We start from the raw sequence: 18,389 nt of genomic DNA on the forward strand, positions 1-18,389 counted from the left end.
CACAGACTGAAGGGGCTGGACTTGCCACCTGTATAGAATTATGTGTAAAAGCCCTTCGTTTGGAATCTACAGAAAATACTGAAGTGAAAATATCTATTTGCAAGACCATTTCATGCTTGTTGCCTGATGATCTGGAGGTTAAACGTGCTTGTCAGCTGAGTGAATTTCTTATTGAGCCTACAGTAGATGCATATTATGCTGTGGAGATGCTGTATAACCAGCCAGACCAGAAATACGATGAAGAGAATCTTCCAATACCAAATTCTCTACGTTGTGAGCTCCTACTTGTATTGAAAACTCAGTGGCCCTTTGATCCAGAATTCTGGGATTGGAAAACGTTAAAACGACAGTGTCTTGCATTAATGGGGGAAGAAGCATCTATTGTGTCTTCAATAGACGAACTAAACGACAGTGAAGTTTATGAGAAAGTAATGGACTACCAGGAAGAGATTAAAGAAACTTCTATGAATGGACTTTCTGGTGGAATTGGTGCTAGTTCTGGCCTTCTTAAAGACATCTGTGATGAAAAGCAAAAGAAGAGAGAGATAAAACAATTAAGAGAGAGGGGATTTATTTCTGCTAGGTTTAGGAATTGGCAAGCCTACATGCAATATTGTGTGCTATGTGACAAAGAATTCCTTGGTCATAGAATAGTACGACATGCTCAAAAACATTACAAAGATGGGATTTACAGTTGCCCTATATGTGCAAAGAACTTCAATTCTAAAGAAACTTTTGTCCCTCATGTCACATTACATGTTAAACAATCTAGTAAAGAGAGACTAGCAGCTATGAAACCATTAAGAAGATTGGGGAGGCCACCTAAGATCACAACTTCCAACGAGAATCAGAAGACTAATGCTGTGACCAAGCAGGAACAGCGGCCTATAAAAAAGAATAGTCTCTATTCAACAGACTTCATAGTATTTAATGACAATGATGGTTCAGATGATGAGAATGATGACAAAGATAAATCATATGAACCAGAAGTAATCCCAGTCCAAAAACCAGTACCTGTTAATGAATTTAATTGCCCTGTAACTTTTTGTAAAAAGGGCTTTAAGTACTTCAAAAATTTAATTGCTCATGTAAAGGGGCATAAGGATAATGAAGATGCCAAGCGCTTTCTTGAAATGCAAAGCAAAAAAGTTATTTGCCAGTACTGTAGACGGCATTTTGTAAGTGTTACTCATCTTAATGATCACCTACAAATGCACTGTGGCAGTAAACCATATATCTGTATACAGATGAAATGTAAGGCTGGTTTTAATAGTTACGCAGAGCTCTTAACACACCGAAAGGAACATCAAGTTTTTAGAGCAAAGTGTATGTTTCCTAAATGTGGCAGAATTTTTTCAGAAGCTTATTTACTGTATGATCATGAAGCACAGCATTATAATACCTATACTTGTAAGTTCACAGGTTGTGGTAAAGTGTATCGTTCTCAGAGTGAGCTAGAAAAGCATCTGGACGATCACAGTACTCCTGAAAAAGTGCTGCCTCCTGAAAACCAGCGTACTTCATCTGGAGATTGTGTTCAGCCTTCTAAAGTGAATCCGAACACAGAAGTGAGCTTTGAGAAAGAGAGGTCTGTGCTTCCTTCAGAAAATAATATTGAAAACACCTTACCGACAGATGGAAGTGATGCTTGGGATAAAAGCAAAGCAGAATCAGCTGTGACCAAACAAGACCAGATTTCTGCATCAGAGCTCAGGCCAGCTGATGGACCATTGTCAAATGGTTTGGAGAACTCTGTGACTACTCCTCTGCTTCAGGCCAGTGAAGTAGCTGTGTCCATTAAAGTGTCCCTCAATCAGGGGATCGAGGATAACTTTGGAAAACAAGAAAACTCATCTGTGGAAGGCACTAGTGAATCACTGGTCACAAACTTAAATACAGCAGGTGGAGATACTTGTAATGATTTGTGTCGTCCAAGTTTTCAAGAAAGCAAGCAGGATTGCTTTAATGAAGCCCAGATTACTCAGAATTCTTTAGTAAATTCAGATACCCTCAAAATAGGTGACCTTACCCCACAAAACTTAGAAAGACAAGTGAACAACCTAATGACCTTTTCTGTGCAAAATCAGGCAGGATTTCCAAACAGTTTACCAGCTTCCAAGTTTGAATGTGGAGGTAATGTCAAAACATCATCCAATCTTTATAATTTACCTCTTAAGACATTGGAAAGTATCACGTTTGTTCCACCACAGCCCAACCCAAGTAGTTCTTTAGGAACTCCATCAGTGCCTCCAAAAGCGCCAGTTCAGAAATTCAGTTGCCAGGTCGAGGGATGTACTCGAACCTATAATTCTTCACAGAGTATCGGGAAACACATGAAGACAGCACACCCTGACCAGTATGCTGCATTTAAAATGCAGCGCAAAAATAAAAAAGGTCAGAAATCTAACAACTTAAATACACCAAATAATGGAAAGTTTGTTTATTTTTTGCCATCACAGGTGAGCAGCTCTAACAATGCATTTTTTACACCACAGACCAAAGCCAACGGGAATCCTACTTGTTCAAATCAGTTGCAGCATGTCTCGCCTTCCATTTTTCCAGCTCATTTAACAAGTGTGTCAGCTCCACTGCTGCCCTCAGTGGAAAGTGTCATAAATCCAAATATACCTTCTCAGGATAAAAATGAACAAGGTGGTGGTATTATATGTTCCCAGATGGAAAATTTATCTACTACTACCTTGCCAGCACAAATGGAAGATCTAACCAAAACAGTTTTGCCTTTGAATATTGACAGTGGTTCAGATCCTTTCCTTCCTCTACCTGCGGAAAGTAGTTCAATGTCTCTCTTCCCTTCACCAGCAGAGAGTGGGGCTAATTCTGTTTTTTCCCAACTGGAAAATAGTACAAATCATTTTTCCTCACAGATTGAAGCAAACGCTAATTCCTCCTTTTTAAAGGGAGGTAATGGTGAAAATGCAGTTTTTCCTTCACAAGTAAGTGTTGCAAATGACTTTAATAACAGCAGTGCCCAACAGTCTGCACCTGAAAAAGTTAAAAAAGACCGTGGGCGGGGCCCAAATGGGAAGGAAAGAAAACCCAAGCACAACAAAAGGGCTAAGTGGCCTGCAATTATCAGAGATGGGAAATTTATCTGTAGCAGATGTTACAGGGCTTTTACTAATCCCAGATCTCTGGGTGGACACTTATCTAAGCGATCTTACTGTAAACCACTGGATGGAGCAGAAATTGCTCAAGAACTTCTACAGAATAATGGACAGCCTTCTCTTCTTGCCAGCATGATTCTCTCCACAAATGCAGTAAATTTGCAGCAGCCGCAACAGTCTACCTTCAATCCAGAAGCATGTTTTAAAGATCCATCATTTCTGCAACTTCTTGCTGCTGAAAATCGCTCAACATTTTTACCAAATACATTTCCTCGGACTGGTGTGACTAGCTTTAGTACCAGTGTTAGCCAAGAAGGAAGTGAAATTATTAAACAGGCTTTGGAAACTGCTGGCATTCCCAGTACATTTGAGGGTTCTGAAATCCTTTCTCATGTTCCAGCAGGTTGTGTTCCAGATGCAGCACAAGTAAATGCAACAGTGATGCCAAATCCAGCTGTACCACCCCTGTTGCAGACTGTATGCCACCCAAACCCCCTGCTGACAAACCAGAATAGGACACCAAACTCCAAAACTTCCTCCATTGAGGAATGCAGCAGTTTGCCTGTTTTCCCAACAAATGACTTACTACTGAAGACTGTTGAAAATGGTTTGTGTTCTAGTTCATTCCCTAATTCTAGTGGGCCATCACAAAATTTTACCAATAACAGTTCACGTGTTTCAGTTATAAGTGGTCCTCAGAACACAAGGTCTGGTCATTTAAATAAAAAGGGAAACAGTGCTTCAAAGAGAAGGAAGAAAGTTGCTCCTCCCTTAATTGCACCTAATGCTTCCCAAAACTTGGTAACAAGTGACTTAACAGCAATGGGACTTATAGCAAAGAGTATTGAGATACCAACTAGTAACCTCCATTCAAATGTAATTCCAAATTGTGAGCCTCAGGGTTTGGTGGAAAACCTAACACAGAAATTAAATAGTGTTGACAATCAGTTATTTATTACTGATGTGAAAGAAAACTTTAAAACCAATCTTGAGTCCCATACAGTGTTAGCGCCTTTAACATTAAAAACTGAAAATGGTGATTCCCAAATGATGGCTTTGAATTCGTGCACAACTTCAATAAATTCTGATTTGCAGATTTCTGAAGACAATGTTATACAAAACTTTGAAAAGACTCTTGAAATTATTAAAAGTGCTATGAATTCTCAAATACTTGAGGTAAAAACTGGATCTCACAGTGTTGGTGAAACGTCACAGAATGCTCAAATAAATTATAACATTCAGCTTCCTTCAGTAAACACTGTACAAAATAACAAGTTACCTGATTCTTCTCAGTTTTCCTCCTTCGTAGGTGTCATGCCAGCAAAAAGTAACATTCCTCCATCTGAAGTATTACATAAGGAGGATCAAATACAGGAAATTTTAGAAGGCTTGCAGAAATTGAAATTAGAAAATGACTTGTCCACTCCAGCACCCCAGTGTGTACTAATAAATACATCAGTGACACTGACTCCCACTCCTGTTAAACCAGTTCCAACTGTCACAGTTGTTCAGCCAGTTTCTGAAATGATAAGCAACATTCAGTTTAGTGACAAAGTTAATAAACCTTTCGTGTGTCAAAACCAAGGTTGTAATTACAGTGCTATGACAAAGGATGCTTTATTTAAGCACTATGGTAAGATTCATCAGTACACTCCAGAGATGATTCTTGAAATTAAGAAGAATCAGTTGAAATTTGCTCCATTTAAATGTGTAGTACCTACCTGTACAAAAACATTTACAAGAAATTCTAATCTCCGGGCACACTGCCAGTTGGTCCATCATTTTACAACAGAAGAAATGGTAAAGTTAAAAATAAAAAGGCCTTATGGAAGAAAATCTCAGAGTGAAAATTCGTCAGCCCCACGAGTTCCACAAGTAAAAAGACAGCTAACTATGACGGAGGAAAACAAAAGGGAATTCCAGCCTGCTTTAGATTTGGGACCAATGAAGGAGAATGCCCTCAGTAATGAAGCAGAGATCCCAGAAAAACAACTTGTAGAAAAAAAAAGTCCTGAAAAAACAGAAAATTCCTTGCAGGTGATCACAGTTACTTCAGAACAATGTAATTCAAATTCTCTCACAAATACACAAACCAAAGGACGAAAAATTAGGAGACATAAAAAAGAAAAGGAGGAGAAAAAACGCAAGAAGCCAGTTTCTCACTCTGTTGAGTTTCCAACAAGATACAGCCCCTACAGACCTTATCGATGTGTTCACCAGGGTTGCTTTGCTGCTTTTACTATACAGCAAAACCTAATTCTGCATTACCAGGCTGTACACAAGTCAGATCTACCTGCATTTTCTGCAGAGGTTGAAGAAGAAAGTGAAGCTGGTAAAGAAAGTGAAGAAATTGAAACCAAACAGACTGTGAAAGAATTTCGGTGTCAGGTGAGTGACTGTTCTCGAATTTTCCAAGCAATTACTGGCCTGATACAACACTACATGAAACTTCATGAAATGACTCCTGAGGAAATTGAAGGTATGACTGCTTCTGTGGATGTTGGGAAATTTCCATGTGACCAGTTAGAATGTAAGTCTTCATTTACCACATATTTGAACTATGTTGTTCATCTTGAGGCAGATCATGGAATTGGAATCAGGGGAAGTAAAACTGAAGAAGATGGCATATACAAATGTGACTGTGAAGGCTGTGACCGTATATATGCAACTCGGTCAAATCTCCTCCGACATATTTTTAATAAGCATAATGACAAACATAAAGCTCATTTGATTCGGCCAAGAAGATTAACACCTGGTCAGGAAAATATATCAAGCAAAGCAAACCAAGAAAAGACAAAATCTAAGCATCGGGGGACAAAACACAGATCTGGAAAGGAAGGACTCAAAATGCCTAAGACAAAACGAAAGAAAAAAAATAATTTAGAAAATAAGACAGCTAAAATTGTACAGATCGAAGAAAATAAGCCTTATTCTCTGAAACGTGGAAAGCACGTATATTCCATAAAGGCTAGAAATGATGCCTTATCTGAGTGTACGAGCAGATTTGTGACCCAGTATCCATGTATGATAAAAGGGTGCACATCAGTTGTTACAAGTGAAAGCAATATAATAAGACATTATAAATGCCATAAATTATCAAAGGCATTTACATCACAACACCGTAATCTTCTCATTGTCTTCAAACGGTGTTGCAACTCACAACTAAAGGACACTTCTGAGCAAGAAGGTGATAAGAATGATGTGAAAACTTCTGATGCATGTGTAACAGAGAGTAATGATAACTCCAGAACAGCTACAGTTCCACAGAAGGAAAGTGAAAAAAATGAAAAAGATGAAATGGATGAGCTAACAGAATTATTTATTACAAAATTAATAAATGAAGACAATGCAAGTGTGGAGACCCAAGCTCATACGTCTTCAAATGTAAGTAATGATTTTCAGGAAAATAACCCCTGCCAGTCAGAAAAACAAAAAACAAGTAATTTGAAGAGAGTTAATAAAGAAAAAAATGTCTCCCAAAATAAAAAGAGAAAAGTTGAAAAAGCAGAACCAGCATCAGCAGTTGAGTTAAGTAGTACGCATAAAGAAGAAGAAACTGCTGTTGCCATTCAAACTACAGAGGAGCATCCTGCATCTTTTGACTGGAGCTCATTTAAACCAATGGGATTTGAAGTATCATTTCTGAAGTTTCTTGAGGAGTCTGCAGTAAAGCAGAAGAAAAATTCTGACAAAGACCATCCAAATAGTGGAAATAAGAAAGGATCCCATTCAAATTCAAGAAAAAATATTGATAAGACTGCTGTGACTAGTGGAAATCATGTATGTTCTTGTAAAGAAAGTGAAACCTTTGTACAGTTTGCCAATCCATCACAGCTTCAGTGCAGTGATAATGTAAAAATTGTTTTAGACAAGACTCTTAAAGATTGCACTGAACTTGTGTTAAAACAACTTCAGGAAATGAAACCTACCGTCAGTCTGAAAAAACTTGAAGTACATTCAAATGATCCAGATATGTCTGTTATGAAAGAAATTAGTATGGGTAAAGCTACAGGTAGAGGGCAGTACTGATAACTAATGTACTATAAATATATTATTTACGGTTTTATTTTAAATAGGAAGCCATCAAGCATGCTAGAATTGTGAAACTTTTTCATTAATTTTTGTTGACATGAATTAACCTGGCCAAAAAAAGAAAAAAAAAATACATGGCATTTGTCATGTAAAACTTTTTTTTTTTATCCCTATGGGACTTGAGGAACAGAATCAGTACTTCAGTTATTGTAAATAGTTGAGCTACACCTCAAATTTCTATCAGCCAGTTGCCCTTTCCATGAACTAAATTGAATTATCTGTGTGATTGATCGGTTTCACCAGGTCACTGCTCATGTAGGACAGTAGTCTTTGTTTGTAGATACCTTTTTTGTATATATTTATTATTGTAAATCATTTGCTGCCACCAGCAGTGTGTAAGTCTAAACTATTAAATGACACGTTTATATTTGGAATTTTAATTTTTAACTAAGTGATCAAGTTTTTAAAACTGTTCTTTTATGGTTTTAAATTAAGAATTTTTTGAACTAAAAGTAGAAACTCTGCCATAGTTCATTGATTTTTACATAAAACGTTTATTTACAAGATCTCAGAATTACTTTTCACAAAGTAGGCACATTATATCAATATCTTGCTCTGCTTTGTAAATTTATCCTCCAGAATTTGGGGGTGGTATTCATGTGAAATTATAGCAGATTCTTTAGAGGTTTCCTATAGCTACAGGTTTTTTTTCAATGCTTCTAATTGGGTATAGTTACTATGATTCCATGAAATATAATGGAAATGTGAATAAAGAATTTACTACATCAAAGATTTTAAACATTTGGTATTAAAAAAAAAAATCCTTTGTGAATGTGATAGAAACTAGTAGTGTGGAGCAGTGTAAATATTTGAGGTGGTGATTTGTGAAGTAGCCCAGTATTGCCTTAAATAAAATCACATTTCATTTCTTGTTTTATACATGTGATCTTACAAAGTTTTTTTTTTCCATTTTCTGAGATTTATAGATTGGTGTATAGCTTTAAACTGTATAAACTTTTGTGGAAAGATTTTTTTAAACATTTTTATAAATCTTAAAATTGGTATCATCAAAGTGAGCCCATCTTGTGTTTATAAAATGCAAGAGTCCTTAACATTTATAATTACATAGATGAAACACTTTCTATAAGGAAGTTGGATGTTTTGATTTTACTGTTTATAGATGTTAGATTGTACAGATTTGTATTTTCCCACCACATCTAATGATACTTTTTTCATTAGATTGGTCTTCCAGAGCAGTATTAGTTGTTACAATTGATTATTTTGGTTATTCAGTATATAGTTAGCTCTTATAGTTTAGCTTTATTCACCATATTTATACTGTGGATTCACGGCAGAGATAGAGGTTATTTCAGGAGAGTTTATTACTTTCATTTGAAGTCCAGCTAAAGTCAGGACTGGAAACAAAAGAAAACACCTTTTGAATTTACTTTTGTTTCTGTTTGCCGTATATAGTAGCATTGATTTTTGACTTTGTGTTTGTTATAAACCAGTTGCATTCACAATATTATTAGCCTGAGATATTGATGATGTTGTAATAATAAGAAAATGTGTATATTCCCTGTGCAACATCAGATTTGCAGGAAAAATGAAGCACTTAACTGAAATTGCTGGTACTCTGAATAAATAAGCATGGTCAAGGAGTGAATTATTTTCTTTTGGAAAAATTTTTTTTTAAGTTTTATTAAAGCATTATAGTTTTATTTTTAGGGCCTAATGGGTTGTATTGAATAGTTGGTTTCACCTCCTTAAGGTTTATTACCAATATGCATAAAACTTGACACATTAAAATTCCTTCCCTTTGATAAGCCCACTGTTATTTATTAAAATAAAAGTTGTTCTTATGGGTAATTAATACATGTTTTTTTCTAAATTAACAGTAACTTAACTCTGAATAATTTTAATATTAAATTTTTGTTAACAACTGAATGTTTCCGTAAGTTTCTTGGAAGTTGATCTAGCTCTTAAAGATAGGCATTTGGCAAAACTGCCCTCAATAGTGCAGTAGCAAGTAGATTTATTTCTGGTGAATGTAGTGATGAACCACTGTGAAGTGAAAATACCATTGTATTGGGGCTTTTCTTTTGCTCATTAGCTCAAGAAAATTGACCCTTAGACATTTCTGTAATTGTTCTACATGACAGGGGAAAGTTTGCCAATATTGAGTTAATTTTTTCTATATTCCAGGTACTGCTTGCTAAACATAATTATAGCAGAGTGGGCTTTTTAGCATGAAACAGAAAAATCAAGTTAGGTTTAAAAATACAGATTTATAGAACAGCATGTTGGTAAAATCTGATATGGAATGTAATGCCTAAGTGTTAAAAAAGGAATCTTAAAGTGTGTATTTTTCACTTATACTTTTCCTCAGTCCATTGAGGTATTTTCTTTCTACAGCCTTAGTTTGCTTAGGTTTTATCATTTAAAAATGGATTTTTTTCCCCTTCTTCTAAACCCAAAGAATTTTAATCTACAGATCAGAACATGTTATTCAAAATACATCACGTGAAGTGAAAAGGTAACAGTTTGGGAACTTTTCAGTTGTGTTACATTCAGCCTAAATTATTGTTAAAGGGCTGGACAGAGATTGAGTTTCTTTTTGATTGTCGGGTAAGCAAACAGTTGCTGTAGCTATTAAGACGACATAAATACTATAGCTAGAGATAGTCAAGGAGGGAATGCCGTATATTGCAGGGGCGGGTGTTTATGAAAATCTTTGGAAAAGATGAGTCTTGAAAGATGAACGACTAGTCCTGGAATGGTCATAGGGAAACGAAAATTCTAGGTATGGAGGTATGTGGCAGCATAGTGCATTTACAATATTGGAAGTAGTCTGTGTGGAAAGATAGGGGGTTGGAGAAGCTGAAGAGGAAATGGGCCAGGTCATGAAGGTTCTTGTATGCCTTATAGTTTTCAATTTTGATTTGTTGAGTGGTTACTGAATGCATTTAAGTTCAACAGTTTGAACAGGTACCAATTTTAGAAAGATAATACGTATTCTATAGAGGATGATAGATTGGATAAGTTGGAAGTTAAAAGCAGGGAGACTTGAGGCAAAAAATTTCTTCTGGGGGCCAGAAGAAAAGGTCTTAACAGAGTTGAGAAGTAGAACAGTAAGACATTCTTTTTCAGAATGTTTATTTTAGTGAAATACCACCAGGTTGGAACATCCTGTCATCAGAGTTGTCTAAACTGCAAGTTTAAAGAGTTCAGTGTGCAGTAGTATATTAAAGACTGAAAGTTCAAAAAAAAAAAATTGAAAATTCTATGCAGGGAACATGTTAACTGTTAAATGGGAATATTTCAGACTTAACTGAAAATGAAAATGTTTTTCTTTTTTAATGAAAGAAATACTTAAATATATCCAACTAACTTAGTGTTCTAGGGAGCATGTTTAAGGAAACACTCCTCTAAAATGGCATTCATTAAATCAGGGCTGAGAATTAGCAGGTGTGTGCACTAGTGCAGCTTGTATCAGCTGTTTACAAATGGTGATTTTTCAGATTGGCCAATTTATTCATTCCAGTTGATAGGTTTCACATGTCCTTTTATAACAGTGCTTTTAATTTTATATTGTTTATTGTCTGTGCCTCCCAACACTACCTACCTCTCAGTGAACAAAATGATAGTATCTGCTTTACTTCTCAGTGGTTTTGCTCCATAGAGGTGGTTCATTTCAGTGATCAGCTCTCCATAAAGGGGAGCCCTACATGTATCACTTCCATATTTGGAATTTAGATTCCCTTTGTCCAACCACAAACTGCTAGCTCACCTGCTTGGGATATATCCACTAAAAAAATACTTCTACCTCATCGAAACTAGTCAGTTAATCCTACCACCTGCTCATTATTCATCCCTGTCCTCAACTTGTCCTACTTAGAAACTAGATCCCACTGTTCAATGCACTCTTTTACAGGTATCCTCACACCATGCCTTTCTCTCTGTGTCGTAATCTAGAACAATTTCAAAACCTGTCTGCTCTTGAGCAGTTGAATGGGAGGGAAATCATTACAACAGGCAAGTTTATAATCTCAGCTTCCATTTAACTATAATCCCTTTTATTAGGTTCCCATCATAGCTAATCTTGAGTTGTCAAACATTCCATTTCTTCTCATTTACTCCCACTATATATATTCCCCACAACTGTTCTGGGATTGCTGTCATCAGGATCACCATTCTCTTCCATGCTGCCACATCTGTTATTTTTTCTGCTTGTTCACTGCCTTAGGAGCATTTAATAGGCTTAATGAGTTCTCTTGGAAATACTCTCTCTTGGTTACCCTACCTTTCTGGCTGCTACATTGCTAAGTCCAACCCTATTCCCTCTCAGTACCTAACCTTGGCTTATTGTGTGTGTATGTCACCACTCTCTTTGGATGATTGAGCCCATTCTCTGGTGTTCAGTATGAATGTACCATCACACCTCTAAGACCAAACTTTTCATAGTTACAGACTTGTAATTTCAACTGCCTACCTCCAACATAACACCTCCAAATCATTTCTTTCCCTACCCTACCTTCAATCTGTTCCTCTCCCCTATTCCTAATCTGGATAAGTGAAATAACTACCTAGGTTCCTCATTCTAGGTTCTCTAACATCATCATGGTAACCAAGTCACCCCCTTAATGTTTGGTCACAATTTAAGGCATTTTTACCTCAAGCAAAAAGGAACCCACTTCTCATCCAAATCATTTCTTGCCTACACCACTGTAGCATTCTCTTTATGAGCTTTCTTCCACAATATTCCCCACTGAACAGCTAGGTTAATTTTTTTTTAAGGTAATTCTAGTGGGTCTGTGGGAAGTGTGTGGAGAAAGGGAATTTTTTCTGCACACTGCCCTTTGAATAAAATGTGGTGGTTTTACTATGATGCCTGCCCATCTAAATTCTTGTTCTCATTTGCCCGTTGTGTTCTAGCCACATGGATTTCTTTTGAGTTCCTCAAACCAACCCGGCTCTTTAACATCTCAAGGCCCTTGCATTAGTGGTTCCTTCTGCTTGGAGTGCTATATTTTATTGTGTTCTAACTCCCTCTTCTTTAGGCCTCAGGCCTCATCCCCGTCATCAATTACTCCATTGCAGCACTCATCTTTCCTTGATAGCATTTATCAGGTTGTAATTGCTTTTTATTCTGTGCTAAGAAACAATCCAGTACCTCAAACATAGTACATATCTAATGGTAGTAAAAACTTCTTGAATGCTTAAATGGGAGATAAAGAGAACTTGATTATGACTGGAATCAATAGTCTCTGGAGCTGAGTCTATGCAGTTAGCATAATTATTAGTGCTAAGGGCATTACAAGAATATATAACAATGAGAATTTGGTACTATGTAGTCTTTAATGAGGGAAAGCAGTTAATAAAGACTTCTCTAAAGAAGGAGATAAGGGGAAGGAACTTAGAGAAAACTCCAAGCTGGTTTTAAAAGTTCATTCTAGTGAGGGAGTCTTCCAGTGGAAAATTAAAGGAGACCAGTTAAAGAGTCTATCCAAGTTGTCCAGGAAAGAGCAAATACAGTCTTGAAAAGTGGTGATGGCTGAAGGAGAAAAGTCTACAGACTTGAGAGATCTAGGATATTTGACAGGACTTGATCATTATGGGTTATGGGAAAAGAGGAAGAGGAGAGAAATTGATAATTTATAGGTTTTTAGTTTGAATAAATGGTTGAAATGTTATTTAGGAGGGTGAGGATAAAAGAGCAGTTTTGTGAATTGATGATTGCGAAAGGGAAGATTGTATAGAAAAGAATCCAGGACCTAACTCTGAGAAACTCAGAATTTCAAAGTAGATTAAAAGAGAAATAGAAAAAAAAAAAAAAATCATGAGACTTGTAGGATGGAACTATTTCAGGTGTCCTGTTCTGCTGAGATAAGGGAATTATAAAGTCTCCTTTGGATTTAGTGGTAAGAAAGTAATCTGTAACCTTTGCAGTTACTTAGTTTGAGTGGAAGTCAGTTTGAGAAGTGTAGAGAACAAGTGTAAATGCCTATTTTTGGTATTTTATTGAAATAATTAAAAAACCCACAATAGTTGCTAAAAGAGTCATGGAGTCCAACCAGTTGTTCACAGTATAGGAAAATTGAGCATTTTCAGGTTCCACTGAAAAGGATTTGGTAGAGAACGGGTTAAGTTCCAGCGAGAAGGATTTGGTAGAGAGGGGTTAAGATGTGAAAAATAGTATATGTTGTAAAATTCTCAAGTTTTGGCTTGGATAATTGTGAATGGTGATGTTGTTTGCCAAGATAATATAGAAGAAATAGGGTTGGATGGAAAGTTAATACTGAGTTTGAGGTTTTTATAGGTCATTAAGGCAGAGAGGAATAGTGATCAGTTCTTTATCGGGTCTGAAACTACAGTTGTGGACTTGACTCCTTGAGTACAAGTATCTTGGCCTCTGTCTCATGAGCATTTTGCTCAGAATCTGAGATATAGGGAGCACTTACTAAATTTTGCTGGAATTGAAAGAAATAGCAAGCATGTAAGGAAGGATAAATCACCAAAGCTAGAACCCAGAGGAACACCAACACTTAGTAGGCAGAAAAAAAGAAACTAGCAAAGACAACCTGGAAAGGAAGGTTTAAATGAGGTGAGGACCAGGAATGGAGGTAAGGTTATAGGGCATTACAGAAGCTGGAAGAGAATGATGAAGGGTAGTTTTTGGTCCTGTATTGTGCCACTGGGAGATCATTAAGAATAACGGAGCTACTAGAATTAATCTTTGGTAGTCATTGATCTTTAAAGAAGTTAAGTGAAGTAATAAATGTCAAGTAAATAAGAAATGCCAAGTAATAAGTGTTTGTGTAGTTATATTCAATTGGTGAAAGAGCTAAGGAAGTCAAGGCAATGAATTATTTAAGCATCTTGCGCGAAAGAAAAGGAAATTGGGTGTTTTCCCTTATTTGAAGGATTTTAAGATGAGTCTTGAATATTTGTGGATTCTGGGGAGGTACTTGTTAAAGAGGTAGAGTAGAAGTTTAAGTAGAGTAGTAGATGGAACCTGATCCTAAGATCGCAGGTTAGAAATGTTAGCTTTACACAATGAAAAAGGACCTCTTAAACTATTGTTTTTCGGTGGGCTTTTTTTTTTTTTTTTTTTTTTTTTTTGTAAGATGTTATTTATTTGACAGAGCACAAGCAGAGGGACAGGGAGAAGCAGGCCCCCTGCTGAGCAGGGATCCTGATGTTGGGCTTGATCCCGGGACCCTTGGATCATGATTTGAGCCGAAGGCAGAACAACCAACTGAGCCAGCCAGGCACCCTTCTCTCTCAGACTTGTTCAGTAAAAATGTTGAGCTCCTTGTCATGAAGAAAGGAAACAAAGGTACAGAATAGCAAGCCTTGGAAAAGTAGGAAGCCAAGGTTTAAATAATAAAGGTTTGAGCTGAAGAATGGGAGAAGCTAAGTAGCAGGTATAAAAGGATGATGAGCATTCAACACAGCTGAGTTGAGAACCTGATCGTGTAGTGGCACTGTCTATGATTATGCAGTATTTCCAGTACTGCTCCTCACCTTGAGTGGAGAAGACAGAAGAGGTTGGATAGTCTATGGCAGAAGTAAATACATCAATATTAATTGAGCCCAGTTAGAGTAGGAAACAAAGCCAAAAGGACTGAAGAGAAGAGAGTCCAGGGATTGGAGGTCTTGTGGTACCAAAGAGTATGATGGGAATAAAGCCAAATTAAGAGGTTTGTCAGGAAGAAAGCTTCCACGCTATGTGGGACATGGAAGGAGTTTGGGAAAGTAGTTTCTTACATCCTCTTGGCCCGGTAGTCTTGGGAGATCCAGATTCAGTTAAGGCTGCAGAATACAAATTTGTGAAGTAGCAAACATAACTCTTTAAAGAACATAATAGAGTTGAAAGGGTTAAGCACAAGTCAGGGAGAGGAATTAGAATAGTAAGAATGGAGGTAGTACGGTGAATACTTCTTTAAGACCAAGGCTACTACAGTCTAATGAGAATCTGCTATTCCAAGCTCTCCCAGGCCTAGGTCCCATGTTTCAGATCTGCTAGTGATAGTAACAGTTAATATTTATTGGCTGCTATGTGCTAGACTGTGCTTAAGGACTTTCCTTGTATTTCCATTTATTCTTACATCAATTCTTAGGTGCTCATATTCTCATTTTAGGATGAAATTGAGTAAGATAGGGAAAAACTATGTATCTTGCCTAATAGTTACACACCTAGTATGTGGCATAGCTGAGAACTGAAACCATATCCATTGACTCCAGAGCTTATATATGCCTTTATTTGGGAAACATAGGCAGCCAAATGAAGTAACAAGTTTCTCAGTGTCTTTATTTAAAATGATGTAATAATTGTCGTGGTAGCTGAAGAGAATTGTCCCCCAGGCAATTAGTAGATAATTTGTAAATGACATTTTTAATGTTGTTACATGTGTTTGTACACACACACACACACACACACACAAATATATTGTTTGCTGTTTACAGTTAATATTGATTCCAAGGTGGGGGGAATAGATGAACTTCTGGAGTCAAGTCTGGCACCATGAAGAAGGTAGCTGTGTTGATGAAGGTAGGGAGCACAGAAGAACAAAGGGCTTACTACTAGGGATCTTTGCTGCAGCTGTGTACTATTAAACCAAAGAAGCTAAGAGAAGAAAATAAGCAGTTGTAGAGGGGTTGAATGAATTCTGACCAGCTGTCTTCTCTCTCTCTCTGGTGTGTATTGTGAGCCCTATAATTGAAACTGGTAGTCACATGTTTTGTTTGCTGCCATTTCAGCTTCCAGATTCTTGTGTGTGTTCAAAGTTCCCTCAAAGTAACTATGGGCATGTCAAAAGGACGTTCACTGTGCAAGCTGCCCTTAAAACAGCCTTGAGTACTAAGTACTACTATCCCTAATCGCCTAAAAGCTTCTGTCACCCAGGGTAGGTTGAAGAAGAGGAATGGCGCATCAGATTGATAATGATAGGCCTCATGTGCTGTGGTCCCTCTGTAGCAGTGAAGTATTTAAGTCACTGGGCTTTTGAGGACGCAGAGTAGTTTTCAGACTGTTAAGGAGCAGATCATACCAGGAAGTTCTTCATTGGAAACAGGTACCTAGAAGTCAGCCCTACAAGGAGTGTGCCCTCCTCCTCACCAAGCCAAAGTAACCCTTTTTATAATGGAGACTTCAAAATGTTAACCAACACTTAAACACTTGGGTGGGAGGGGGGATGGGATATACAGAGAATCTCTTACATATTGGGAAAAACTTTTCTGCAATCTATACAGCCCAAATATTCAAACAAGCATATTGGCAATTCTTACTCATACCTCCAACCCTAAAACACAGCTGGTAAACACATTATTATATTTACTTATTTGAAAGTTTCAAAAAAAACCCCTTAAAAGTATTTACTAAACCTTCATAACAGCCTCTTAAAGCTGGAACATTACAAAGTTTGGGAATTTCTCAAGTATATGCCCTTAAAGGGAATTTTCTCATCCCGTGACGGCATTTGGATGGTGGTCTTACCATTATGTAGGCAATTTAAAATGGAATTCTCAAATAAGCCTTGTCCCATAAGAGGAATAGAAAAAGTAGCAACCTTTTTATAGATGAGGACAGTGAGTTGGAGAAATGTAATGACTTGTAATAGCAAACCTACAAAACAGGTCTGAGCCCTCACTTAGAATGCTTTCTCTACCGTCCTGCTGGCTGAAAGTATTGCCGTTTCAAAGCAAAGGATGATTGTGGAGAGCGTCAGGATTACATAGTGAAAATTATCATTGCAAATATGGAAGGCAGTGCAATATACTTAGGAGTAAATAAGGCAAAATTGTAAGTTCTGTCACATGTCATGGCATATGTTGTCTTACACTTTAAAAATAGGTTTCTTAATGTAGTCTACATGTTACCAGTATAAAATGAGAAACTGAAGCAATTCGTTTCTTCCAGTAAAATCTTGATCCTACACCAGCTCCCCAGCCAAAGTTGATTAGCCAGAAGTATGAAAAGACAGCAGCTGTTCTGTTAGAAGTGAAATGACCAGAAACATCCAGAATGTTCTGTATAATGCTGTAAGCCTTTCTACCATAAAATGGTGGGTTGTGTGTAATCACTGAGATTTTTAACTTGTTATTGTTCTGTCAAAGCCACTATTCCCAAAAATGAGAGAAAAAATGAATTTCGATTTTAAAACTGTATTGGCAGAAACCCAGTCCTATAGGATGGATACATTTTTTTTTTCTTTCCCTTTTCGTTGCCCAAGCTATAATGTCTGTGTGGGCAGCTTTTCTCAGAAGTGCAACCCTGAAGTGAAGGACAGACATGCGCTATTTGTCAGAGGTCTTTGGTACATTGAGTTGGGCAATTAGGGGAGAGACAGTTAAAGTATTGAGCTCAAAGATCCTGGAAGGGAGGTTTGGGGAGCTGAAGGCTGAAATCAGGCATTATCTATCTCATAAGGGCAATAGATAATATTTAATAAACAACTGTGTCAGACCTCTGTGTTCATTAAATGTCAACTCATTTAATCACAGCCATAGGAAATAGTTGGTATTGGAGGTAATTGTCACAGTTTTTATTCATATGTCACCACTTGACTCATCTATTCTGAGAAACCCATGTGTTACAGAAGTTAAGCCTAGAATACTGCTTGAAGGAAAATTTAAATTGTAGTCACAATGGTGTATATATGCGTGTGTGCGTGCACGCACACACGCAGACACACGTATGTATACCTTCAGCAGAGAAAGCAAACATTGTAGTAGATTTTATAATTTTGTCAGAATGGGAAGAAAGACCATGTCACCATTTTGATTTGGTAAAATCTACATCTAAATCCTGTTATTACCTTGCTTTCCCATCTTTATCAGAGGCCATGTTCATATATTGACTTCACCAAAAACAAAAACAAAAAAACACACGTAAACTCCTTTTCAGCAAACATATGCATGTTCTATTCAATAAATATTCAGATGTTTTTTAAGTACTTGTCTCTCAGAGCATATTTTTTTAATTATTCACTTGTCGCTGCCAGCATTTGTATTTCGGACTACAGATTTGTCAACCTTTGCTGGAATGAAGTTGGTCTGGGAGTGAAATTTGCTGTGCATCTAACTTATATGCTGCATATAAAACAAAGGAAAAGTGGATGTGTGAGTGTGTGGTGGTCAGATAATGAGTTGCACAGGAGTAAGAGGCCACAAGATGTCAAACTAACATAGGGAATCTGGTGTAGAGCCAAGATCTAAAAATTGAACCAG

The 18,389-nt window shown here is 37.1% G+C and overlaps 1 protein-coding gene across 3 annotated transcripts in view; it reads left to right on the forward strand.

Moving 5' to 3' along the window:
• Nucleotides 1-8,094, forward strand: part of ZNF292 (zinc finger protein 292) — a 93,686-nt gene extending 85,592 nt beyond the window's left edge. For all 3 annotated transcript variants that reach the window (XM_059401030.1, XM_059401029.1, XM_059401031.1), the window contains one exon: nucleotides 6-8,094. In XM_059401030.1, the coding sequence (XP_059257013.1) occupies nucleotides 6-7,154 (7,149 nt within the window). In that variant the 3' untranslated portion in view covers nucleotides 7,155-8,094. The remainder of the gene's footprint in view (nucleotides 1-5) is intronic.
• Nucleotides 8,095-18,389: the final 10,295 nt, after the last annotated feature.

The sequence above is a fragment of the Mustela nigripes genome, chromosome 5, assembly GCF_022355385.1.
Source record: "Mustela nigripes isolate SB6536 chromosome 5, MUSNIG.SB6536, whole genome shotgun sequence".
Taxonomy (NCBI): domain Eukaryota; kingdom Metazoa; phylum Chordata; class Mammalia; order Carnivora; family Mustelidae; genus Mustela; species Mustela nigripes.